This window comes from Onthophagus taurus, chromosome 11 (genome assembly GCF_036711975.1).
Source record: "Onthophagus taurus isolate NC chromosome 11, IU_Otau_3.0, whole genome shotgun sequence".
NCBI lineage: Eukaryota > Metazoa > Arthropoda > Insecta > Coleoptera > Scarabaeidae > Onthophagus > Onthophagus taurus.
The window spans coordinates 28,282,578-28,295,072 of record NC_091976.1 but is presented as its reverse complement, the minus strand read 5'-3'; the positions used below and the strand labels follow the sequence as shown (position 1 = coordinate 28,295,072).

The following is a 12,495-nucleotide window of genomic DNA, read 5'->3' as shown; positions in this document are numbered from 1 at the left end:
TATCTTAACTAACACTAGACCTAGACTAGAATCATTCGGGTTTAGCCACACGTCTCTCAAGACGGCTAAACCCGTATGATTCTAGTTTTAGGTCTTGTGTTAGTTCTAGTGTAAAACTAAAAAAATTGTAGGTTCATCTATTTTTTCTATTGTAGAATTTCTTGGTGTATCTAAGTGTTTCAGTGTCGTATCTAAGTCGGTTCTTAGACTTTAAAACAAATGGTATTTTAGGTCATTCGGTATTTTGCATATTTTCTAAGGTAAGTTACACCTTTACCTACCAGACAGCATGAAAATCTCTATAAACGATAAAATGTCGCTTAGTCAGGTGATGTATAACGAGGTCCAATTAAGATTTGATGCAGATTTAAGAAGGAATTTTGGTAGCACTTTACTATAACATCCTCCGAGTTACTAAACATATGGAAAATGAAACGAAAATGGTTTTTATACAAGTTAATTTGTTCTACATGTAAATACTGAGAAATATCAAAAGTAAATAAGCTTACAAATTAATTAAGATATTTTAAAGGTTCTGTTTTAAATACACCTGTTTTTTGTTAAAATTTTAAAATTAATTCATATTAAATTTCACTAAGCTTTTATATTTTTTTCTACTATACATCTCCAAAACGTTACATCCGCTACACTTTACTTTTCTTCGTTTTATAACCTTATTTGCATTTTATCCGTTTAAAAAATCGCATCTCGCCCGGTACCATTAGGGGCCTAATTGAACGGGGGCTCCAAACGCGAGCATCGCGCTTCGCCCAAAAGAAAGCACGTAGAAATTAATTAAGTTGTTGCGGGTGAAAAATACAGGACCCTCGATAAGGGGCCAAGCTGCATTGTCCGTGGACGAAAGAGTTTTTAGCAGTAAATCACCAGACAGTTTTAAGGGCCTAGCTCGGTTTATCAGACGAAACCCCCCGGTCGTGGGGGTTAATGTCCGACCATACCTCAAACGGTAGATAACTGCACCCGGTGGTTTATGTGTTTTCAAAAGCAAAAAATCCGAACGAGATTATCTTTTCGATAACGAATCGGATAAAAAGTATGAAAGAACCTATCGCGTGCAGGTGATCAAACAATTTTAAAAAATTGGATAAAAATATATAAAAATAATGAATGGAATCAATTAATATTTACAAAAAAAAGATGTTGTATTAAAATCATTTTTTTCGTTTTATCTTTGTTTTTAAAATTGCCTTTATGGTTGAATAGCCATTTTAATCTTTTAATCTGTGTTATTTTCAGTCTAAAGCGTAGGGCAAAATAGCAATGGCCCATAGGAAAAAGAAGGAAACTCCTCTAATTGCTCGCAGCTTTTACAGCGTAATTTCCCAACCTGCTACTGCGCAATTTTCCGGTGTTATTGCCGTGACGATAGCCCCGTTTCGCGTTGGAATCCAATCCAGGTTTTTACATTGTTAAAAACATCAAAAAAAAAAAGTTTTAAGAAAACGAATTTACCTCTGCATGCATTGGTGCATCTGAATTAGTATTTTCTATCAAGCGTCCTCTTGGATCCCTCCATTCTAGTTGAGTTACCAAGTTGGGTTCGGGTACACGTGGCCTGCACGTTAAAGCCAAACTACTTCCAACTTGTTTGGTAACCACTGGCAAGTCTGGTTTGATCTCCAAAGCTGGATTATCATTTGCATTGACATAAACTGAAACAAAATCAAAAAATTATTAACGAGAAAAGTTTGATTGTGTTTTTAATAATATAATCCTCGAGGGCTGTAAGTTCTCATTAGTGAAGGCGGTATAAATATAGTCCAGTCGAGACGCCTTAATGGTAATTAATGTTCCTTTAATTAGGTCACCGATACGGTCCTGTCGACCAGAATTTATCTCAGTACGGTTTTTAATTTTTAATTAATACATCGTGGTGTTTTAAATTTAAATAAAATTTAAAACAACAAGAAAAAAAGTCTTTCAGTTTCGTGTTAATAATTGAATTTGCAATTTAAACCTGTAAAATGTATGTTGCATAAAACATGGATAAAACCGACAGCAATTAAAGCGGGCATAATAAGTTGGGTTTACGAATTCATGTAGCACACTTTTGACAGAATAAAATCAAAATCGCAGGTCGCCAATACATTTACCATTTTAATTCATCATTTAATTGTTCGTCGAATTTCATTAACCGAATTAGGCACGCGCTGCGTTTCGCATTTCACAAACATTCATTTTATTCTTTTTAACATTTAACATATTTCAATAGCGACGTTAATTATTTTCACACATCTCATTTATTCATGCGAATTATTCATTAAAATTATTTGTCATTTCGTATCAAGTTATTCAATTGTAAATATTAATACGAACAAAAATAATAAAATGAAAAACAATGTTATTGTTAGGAGAGTAGTCAGTGAGTCAGAGCTTTTATAGTCTCGTCACCATTAAACACCCCCCTTTTAGCTAAATGTCAATCGCAGTTTGTTTTCCCTTCGTTCTGATGATGGATGTCCCGATCAAATAAAATGATTCACAGGTCGATACACTTTGCTTTTTCTTGCTTGTTTTTGGAATAATCCCCCTTTAACATATGCCAAATAATGCGCTTATAACTTTTATTATTTGAGAAGTAACATGTGTTACAATAATAATAAAATATAGTCAAAACTTCGATATAACGGATTAATACGGGGAAGGGAGTGTTCGTTATAGCTAAAAGTGTGATATATATACAACAATCATAATTTAGATTGTTATATATTTTTTATTGAACTAGTGTAAAGTAGAACTTACACTAGACCTAGAACTAGAAAGTTTCGGGATTAGCAATGCGTCTTCAGACACTAGACCTAGACAAACACTAGACCAACAACTAGTTAGGCAATAACGCATGTTTCTAGTTCTAGTGACAGTGCAAGTGTAAAACTAGAACTAACATAATACCTAGAACTAGAATCATTTGGGTTTAGCCGCACGTCTCTAAAGACGGCTAAACCCGAATGATTCTAGTTCTAGGTATAGTGTTAGTTCTAGTTTTACACTTGCACTATCACTAGAACTAACACTAGAGCTAGAACTAGAAACATCTGGGTTTCTAAGAACTAGAAAGTTTCGAGTTTAGCCGTGCGTCTTCAGACTCCAAATCCGAATTGTTTAAATTAAAGCGGAAGTGAGGCAAGGAGATGGGTTGTTGGCACAAACATTCAACCTAGTACTGTACTCAGTGATTGGTGAGCTTGACAAAGGAGGAAAACTGCCTTCTTCTTCTCTTGATCCTCTTGCATTATGGCATCGGATAATTTTTTTATTCCTCCATCCACCTCTTCCACTCCCTCCGGTTCCTGACTAATTCCTTTATATCTGCTAGAGTCTTCCCTCTCTTCTTCCCAACTTCTGCTATTCTTTCCTCCCACTTATTTCTAGGTATTCCTCTATTTCTCTTATCCTTATTCTTTGCTTCAAATACCTTTTTTGCTATTGTGTTATGCTCCATTCTAATACTGCCCAAATACCCATATAATGATACTTCTTCTATCTTTTGTTCCTTAATATATATTTCTTTCGGATTATCTCTTATTTCCTTTTTATTATCACGATTTTACATTTATGTTCAATATTTTTACTCAATCTTTTCAATTATGTCCGTATTTGATATATTTATCTGTCCATATTTCAAGCAACTTCTATGGGAGGCAAACTTCCAAATCGCATATTCTGATGATCATAATCAGTGATGAGTAGTGCGAAGGAGGAAATTATTGAAATGTGTAGAAAGATGGAAGCAAGCACAAAACAGGTGATAAACAAAACAAGGACAAAATATGTGAATGTGTCAAGGGACGAAAAAGTAAGAAATTCCGAAACTATATACATCAAGGACTACAGCTTTCAGGGTGTCAAGAACTTCAAGTGCCCAACCACTGTATACAGGGTAATTCAAATTCGACCCCCTCCATTGGGATCTCAAAAACCATAAGAGATACAGAAATGGTTTATTTTTTCTTATGAACGTCATTTTTTCATTAAAAAAACATTGAATTATTCAAAAAAAGAAAACCTGATGATAGTTTCACGAAAACCAAACCTCGGAGAAAATTTCTAGTTGTGTCATGACATTTTTCATAAAAAGTTGCCTCAGGAATGTTTTTTCAGATTGACGAAAACACGAAAAATAAAGAAATTATAGGCAAAAAACGAAAAAGTAATTTTTTTGTTTTTCGGTCATAATTTAAAAACTAAAACGGCTAGATCCAAAAAAATGATAAGCAACTTTGCCGTCATTAAACCATTTCTGTATCTCTTATGGTTTCTGAGATCCCAATGGTGGGGGTCGAATTTGAATTACCCTGTGTATTATGTACTACTTCATAAATACGATTGCGAATGCAATAAAGGAAAGGATAAAAGCTATTTGCAGCTTTTATTAATGCTTAAAATTATTTCGCTCAAACTTATTTCAAGCACTGGAAAGATGAAAATGTACAAAGTGCTAATAAGACTCGTTCTGACATACTGGGCAGAAACATGAACATTGAATATCGCAAATGAAAACGTATTAAGGGTGTCAGAGAGGAAGTTGCTTCGTAGAATATATGGAGGAGTGTGTGAAAACGGAATATACCGAAGCCGATACAACTATGAATTAGATACGTTGAGAAAAGCCCAAAATGGATCATTGGCGTAGTAACTGGAATATCTAGAAAACCTAGAAAGCTTTGTAAAGATGAGATATGCCAGAATCTGAAGAAGATGGCTGAGGACACAGTTAGATGGAAGATACTAACGTAAGAGGCCAAACCCCAGCCTGGAGTGTAGTCCCAAAGGATAAGGACAACTATATAATAAGCGTTTATTATTTATAATTTTACAACATTATAACAATACCCAAACTATACATCCAAACTCTGCTTCTTGTTCATCGCCTCCTCCTTCGGCTCATCAACCTCGACTCAACCCAACCCAACCCAACCCAATCCTCTTCACACAGCCTACACCACCTCTCCACATCGTCTGCCCAGTACCTGTTCAATCTCTCCTAATTGCCACAGCGAAATTTGGCCACCAATCTCTTCCCTTATTCATCCCCCTCCATCAACAGATACTTTGGCAGTTCCTATGTCACTATCTAACCATACCTTACATACTTCGCGTATCTGTGACCTTCTTTCCTGCCTCTGTATGTCCTTGTCCCTATCCCTAAGTTATCCACATTTCACTTCTCTCCACTCTTTTATTGTCGATCCCAGTTAGTGAATATCCCACTATCCTTCCCTATAATATCTCCCTGCTCATATATCAACCTCTTCTCCTTGATTTCCCACCAGCACTGTCCCAAGATCCTGCAATGCGCTCTTCCATCTATCCTTTCCTCGTATTTTACTGCTTTTCTCAATCCTTACTGAATTCACCTTAACCTCCTCCCTCACTACATAATCTGGAGTCTCCCTCGCCAACTTTAGTACCCATCTCCAATACCTTGTTTGTGCATTCTCCAGCAATCCTTGTCCTCACCATCCCCATACTTCTGCGCAGTACATCATTGCGCTCCTCACCAAGCTTCAAACATAACCTTTCTTTTTCCCAAAACCCTCCCAAATGTTTTCTCCCCCCATCCCCAAACCTGTCTCATCATCCTGTTCACTCTTTTTACCATCCTTATTACTCTCCGAGAACCGACGTCCCAGGTACGTATACTCTTTCCCTGGCACCTCCATTCACTTTGCAGCATTTCATGATCTTTGCCTTCTCCACGCTTACCTCCAACCCCTTTGCCTTAAAATATCTATCCAGAGACCTTATCATTTCCTTCATCTCCACCCTCTCTCTTGCCACGACCATCAAATTACTCGCATACGCCAACACGTGCACCTTCGTTCCTTCTATTACAACCTCACCCGTCTGCTCCCTCCTAAGACTCTCTTCCAAGTCTCAATCCCTTTGTCGTCCAGAATACCTTGCTTAACTTTACTATCGCTTAACTAGGACAACTATCGAAATTATTTCTCTTTGGCTACATTTAATAACTTATAATTGTTGCTGCCATTCGCTTTCATAATTTTTATCATGCACTGTGTAAAGGAAAACTTTGTTCAGTGTATAACGATCAGTTGATGGAATCAATAAGATTATGGACATTGTAAGTGGAATTATTAACTTATAATAGCCATGAGTCTCTCAAGAGTGCAGTATAGAGATGATGTGAGGGATTTTTTTGTAAGTCACAATATAATGACAATTCCATGTCTTTATTATATATAGAACTTTAATATATTTAAAAAGCAATCTCTCAAGATACCAAACAGTTCAGAGTGTGCATAATCACGCCATAAAATCGCACCAAAATATTAAAACCCTTTTTACAAGAGTGGATAGAAATACTGTCAACCATTTTGGGCCATCACTTTATAATAAATTGCCACAAGATGTAAAAGATCTTCCAGTGAAACATTTTAACACTGGAATAAGAGATTACTTGCTTAGGCGTGCATTTATTCCGTAGAAGACTTTGACTTTACATAATTAATTAAGATTTGCTTGTACAAAGATATTGTATTTTAATTTTATTATACATATATGTGTATGTTATTGTTGTATATTTTATTTGTATTTTATGTGACTTGTGTAATGAATGTCTGATGTAATCTGAAGACGGCTAAATTTGAAATCCATTCTATCGAGGTTTTAGTGTATTTGAAATAACCCGGCTCCTCCACCATTAATTTATAAGTTATAAACTGCTGTTTTAAATAATCAGAATTAAAATTCCAAACAATTTTTAATGAATTGATGTAGATTTTAACCGAAAAAAATCGGCCGATCAATCCAAAAAAAATAGCAACGTCACTCACGCTTCAAATTCTATTTAGAACACGTCCTTTTTGAATTTCCTCGTTTCGATTGGACTTCACCGCGCCATTTCGGCGCTAATCGATGCCGATTACAGTTCGTCCATTGCTCCGATTGCTGCAATATACTGTAATTACGAATCAATCACTTTTCTAGGTTTCGCCGATATTAATTCGACACACTTCACGGAAAATTGACAAACGAAGTGAAAAAATTCTCCGATAACGTAGAAAACGCATTAACTCCATTAATATCTTTATCAAGATTGATGGAAATTTTTGAATAGCAAATCTGATAAACGAAAATTGTTATTTTCCAGCTGTTTGTTTTCAATTCGTATCCGTTACATAATATTGAGAATTTCCTAAGGGTGGTGTTTACAGGTTTGCCTCAAGTGCTGTGTTTTAGACAGGTTCTGTAATTACCGAGACCGGAGTCTAGAACACATAACCATCGCCCCCATTCAACGGTGTTAACGAGAACCGTCTTTGCATGTTGGGAATTAACAGAACTCGGTAAATGCGCTGTGTTAATAACGAACCTCGGGCGCATTTAATCAGATCGAAAAGACGTATGGGACGCCGTTTAAATCTTTAAACATATTTATTTAAAATTATTCACGAGATCATCTTAACAATAATAGACAGAACCAAACAATGTTTTAATTAAAATCTATAACTCAGCCACTTCTAAAGCAATCAAACTCGACCCTCCCGAGATAGAAATAGGTACTTGAACCGCTTCAGATAGCCGTTTCCGAAAAGTTATAATAGATTCCGGGCATCGTGACGGTTTAGGAATCGAATTGAGAAAGAGAAAACCACAATCACCCTCGGTTTTCTACTTTTCCACAACCGTTATTACCCCGACTTTGAGATGAAAGAAAACCGTGTTAAATATTTGATGGGGCGCATCAATTCAAACTGGAATTTATTTCTAGAACCGTTTTAAAACTGAACTGAAATTTCATACCTTAACATTTTCAGTGTATGTACACCTGTAGCACGTGAACGGAATGTGCGGTAAAATATCACGATATCACGAGGTATCGTGTGGAAAATGGTCCCCTTAGAGTTTTGAGAGGGTGCAGGGAGTAGGTTAGGTTGTTGGTTGTAGTACGACCTTTATTTCTGAAAAGGACGGAACGGACTTTATCCATTATTCATGGAACAGCGGTATAAGTGTTGAGAGGTCTTTTCGATTCCTCGTCGCGAAATCGAACACGCTATGAATCGGAATATTAACACAATCCACTTACAAAACCACAAAGATTAGGAAAATGAATCATAACCGCAAAAATTTTTTTTTGTTTACGTCAGTTATTTAGAGCAAAATGTTTTTTAAAAATCGCGAATAATTGCAAAATAAAATAATAAAAGCTAGGTGCGTTTTTGAAAAATAATTTTTAACGCGGGATTTAATTAAAGCCCCGACTGACAATGGGATCGGTGGCACCGCAACATTGACGTTTGCGCCGCGACGCAATGTTGGCCGCATCCATCGCAATAAATTCGCAGCAAATTGAGTCTGTGTTAACCAAATTACGTTCGACAGGGGTTCCAGTTTGGTTTTTGCCGGTGAAGTTACAAGTCCAGTTCGAATCGAATGAATATGCATGCGTTCTCTTTTTATTTTATTGAAAATTAAACTCGCAAAAATACAGTATGCAAAAGCTAAAAGTATTGTGCTTTGTTCTATTTACTAAATAAGTTAAGTTAAAGAGTAGAACTACAAAGTTCTGGGTGTAGCGAGGTGCGTTTATTGACATGTTGTAACATGCAGAAATAAATCCCTAAATAAAGTAATGTAATATTATGTTTATTATAGAATCAAAAGACACCCCACACACAAACTGATTTGGAAGATGTTCTAATAACATCTTACTTGCATTGTCCCACATAACATGCAACATAGCTTAATAGTACTGGCATTGGGTAGTTTTGCAAAGAAAAGTTTTGCTTGGAAAGAGGACACGTCTTTATGACAATCCTAAGATGTAATTTATAATAAATCCGAATGTTTCTGGACTCTAGTGTTAGTTCTACTTTACGTTCAATAAAAATATACCACAATCTAACGCTAAATAACAATTAAAACTAGAACTAACACTAGAGCTAGAACTAGAAACATTCGGATTTACCCGCTCGTCTCTCAAAACGGCTAAACGGGAATGATTCTAGTTCTAGATCTTGTGTTAGTTCTAGTGATAGTACTAGTGTAAAACTAAAGTGCTCCGTCTAGTGTTAGTTCTACTTTTACACTAGCACTATCACTAGAACTAACACTAGACGAAGAACTAGAAACATTCGGGTTTAGCCGCACGTCTCTCAAGACGGCTAAACCCGAACGATTCTAGTTCTAGGTCTGGTGTTAGTTCTAGTAATAGTGTAAAACTAGAACTAACACTAGACGGAGAACTAGAAACATTCGGGTTTAGCCGCACGTCTCTCAAGACGGCTAAACCCGAACGATTCTAGTTCTAGGCCTTGTGTTAGTTCTAGTGATAGTGCTAGTGTAAAACTAGAACTAACACTAGACGGAGAACTAGAAAAATTCGGGTTTAGCCGCACGTCTCTTAAGACGGCTAAACCCGAACGATTCTAGTTCTAGGTCTTGTGTTAGTTCTAGTAATAGTGTAAAACTAGAACTAACACTAGACCTAGAACTAGAAACATTCGGGTTTAGCCGCACGTCTCTCAAGACGGCTAAACCCGACCGATTCTAGTTCTTGTGTTAGTTCTAGTGATAGTGCTAGTGTAACACTAGAACTAACACTAGACGGAGAACTAGAAACATTCGGGTTTAGCCGCACGTCTCTCAAGACGGCTAAACCCGAATGATTCTAGTTCTAGGTCTTGTGTTAGTTCTAGTGATAGTGCTAGTGTAAGATTAGAACTAACACTGGAACTAGAAAGTGTTGGGTTTAGCCGTGCGTCTTCAGACTTAGTAGTTAGTTCTAGTTTTACTGTAATAAAAATATACAACATAGTAATATTTTATCTTATGCTACTTATCACTGTCACTAGAACTAACATTAGATCTAGAACTAGAAACATTCGGGTTTAGCCGCACGTCTCTCAAGACGGCTAAACCCGAATGATTCTAATTCTAGGGCTTGTGTTAGTTCTAGTGATAGTGCTACTGTAAAACTAGAACTGGACCGCGTTATGCATCACTTGACTAAGCGACAAATAAATAATGGTGAGAAAAACGGCATTTCTGTTTTCACTTCTCTAAAAGTATAAGACTTCTCAGAATAAACAGGCTCAAACTATTGAAAATTGTTTGGTGCCTGTCCATTTTTATCACAGAACACTGACGACAGCTATCACAAGCACAGAGGGCATACAGGGTGTTTCTGTAAGTCGTGGCATAAATTTAATCACTAAAACTAGAGACAAAATGATGACGATTCGTGTAAAAATTTTTTAAGAAAATAATCCCAGAGTTTGATTTTGTACTTTTAAACTGATTTTTATTTTATACAGGGTGATTCTCAGCTTATACGCATAAATTTGAGGATTTATTCCTCATGACAAATAATGACTAATAGATTTTGTTAGCTTCCTAGATATCCGATATAATCGGCGACATCTAGATCCTGTTTCCTGGAGGATGGATAGGTCGAGATGGTCCAATGGCCTGGTCACCGTGATCTTAAAAAGCATAATGTACGCCACGTATGTTAATACTGAGCAAATATTGCAAAATCAGGTAACACCCTGGTTTAGGCTGCGCTAGTTGGAGATCGTGGATTCGGGGAACCTAATTGATAGAAAATATGGGAAATAACTTTGAACACTTGTGATGTTATTTTAAAATCTTCTATGCATTCTTGATTTGTAAGTAAATATCACGGATATCTATGAAACAGAAAATCTTTTACTACAAATTTTTTCGCCCATTAGTTATTATTCGTCATGAGGAGTAAATTCCCAAGTTTATGCGTATAGGTTGAGAATCACCCTGTATAGAATTTAAGTCTAACCAGTTTCGACCCTAGGCCATCTTCAGAGACTCTACAAATAGATTAATATCTCTCATCTTATCCATTTTATAAACAAGTTTCTTAATATATCTTTTTGTTTTAGTAAAATTAGTAAAATGAAATTAAGGACGAAGTGTTACAAGTTTACAGGTTCAAATTTAAGAACGCTCTTTTTTAAGAAACTTTGGAAAAATTCAAGAATCATCATGTAGCTTAAAAATCGACGATTTTTTTTTAATCAATGTGAAATGACCCAAAAAACACGTTAAAAATAAAAAGAAAATGCGGAAAAGTGACTAACACTAGATTAATTTCAGTTATAAAACTTCTATTATATGATAACTAACTTCAGGTTTAAAATGTCAACCTCAATTTTGACATATTTGTAATCTTCATTAAAAATCCTTTAAAATGAGTACAAACACGACATATTTATCTTCAATATTAATGAAGTTATGGTCAACTTCCGGTTTGAAATGTCAATGTCATTTTGACATATTCTTAATTTTTATAAAATGTGTTAAAATTTGTCACAAAAACGGAAACATAATAAAAAAAATCAAAAATTAAGGTTGGTATTAATATTTAAAAATTAAATTGCTATCTTCATTGTTGCTAACTTCGGGTTTAATGTTTTTTATTCAAACTTTTTTGTTTTTTGAGATAAGTGCGTCATCTTTGGACTCATTTTAAAGGTTTTTTAATGAAGATGACAAATATGTCAAAATTGACGTTGACGTTTCAAACCGGAAGTGATTGTATTTTCATTAATATTAAAGTTAAATATGTCGAGTTTGGACTTATTTTAAAGGATTTTTTATGAAGTTGACAAATATGTTAAAATTAAAAGTTAAAAGTTCGAACTTTTTTGTTTTTTGAGATAAATGCGTCAAGTTTGGACTAACTTTAAAGGTTATTTTATGAAGATTACGAATGTAATAATAAAATTAAAGTTAAAACTGAGAACTGAAAGTCTTTTTCACGACTAAACCAGAATGTTTCTAGTTCTCGTTCTTGTTTTAGTTCAATAAAAATATACAACATAGTAATATCTTATGCTAGCCGTCTTTAGAGACGTGCGGCTAAACCCGAATGATTCTAGTTCTAGGTCTAGTGTTAGTTCTAATTCTAACGTTAGTTTTAATTCTTATTCTAGATCTAGAAAATTCCGCACGTTTAAAGTATAAATTAAAATTTTTTGATATAACGAACACTCCCTTCTCCATAATAATCCGTTATATCGAGATTTGATTGTATTTGAAAGATTTTTTTCTTCTTTTTATGATTTGAATGAATACGCTGTCATTTTTTATCAGAATTAATTTAATCATATCAATGCATATGGGGGGCTCGGGTATATTGTATTTCTTTGGGGGTAAATCCGCTGTGGGAACGCTGAATGTTAGGGAATGGATAAACGAGATTTTGCGAGATCAGTCGACATTTTTCTCCCGTCAAATTACGTTTTCCCTGTCTGCGTGAAAGCAAACAAAATTCCATAACATTGAAAAACGTTATAAAAGAATATAAACTTCACTATACATTGTGTGCAGTTTTAAAACAGATTTTCGTTTTAAAATATGAAATTGTGTTTCTGATTCAATAAACAATTTTAACTTGTTCGTTTACGATAATATTATCATTTCGAGAAATGCTATATTGACACAATTACTTTCCCCATCGGCAAGAAG

The 12,495-nt window shown here is 35.2% G+C and overlaps 1 protein-coding gene across 5 annotated transcripts in view; it reads right to left on the bottom strand.

Annotated features, from left to right (window-relative positions):
- Window positions 1-12,495, bottom strand: part of LOC111423676 (fasciclin-2-like) — a 163,892-nt gene that overhangs the window by 33,540 nt on the left and 117,857 nt on the right. For all 5 annotated transcript variants that reach the window (XR_011641889.1, XM_023056949.2, XM_023056950.2 and 2 more), the window contains exon 2: window positions 1,474-1,673. Coding sequence is in view for 4 of the 5 variants with exons in the window: in XM_023056949.2 (XP_022912717.1) it covers window positions 1,474-1,673 (200 nt within the window). In the remaining variant the exon portion in view is untranslated. The remainder of the gene's footprint in view (window positions 1-1,473; window positions 1,674-12,495) is intronic.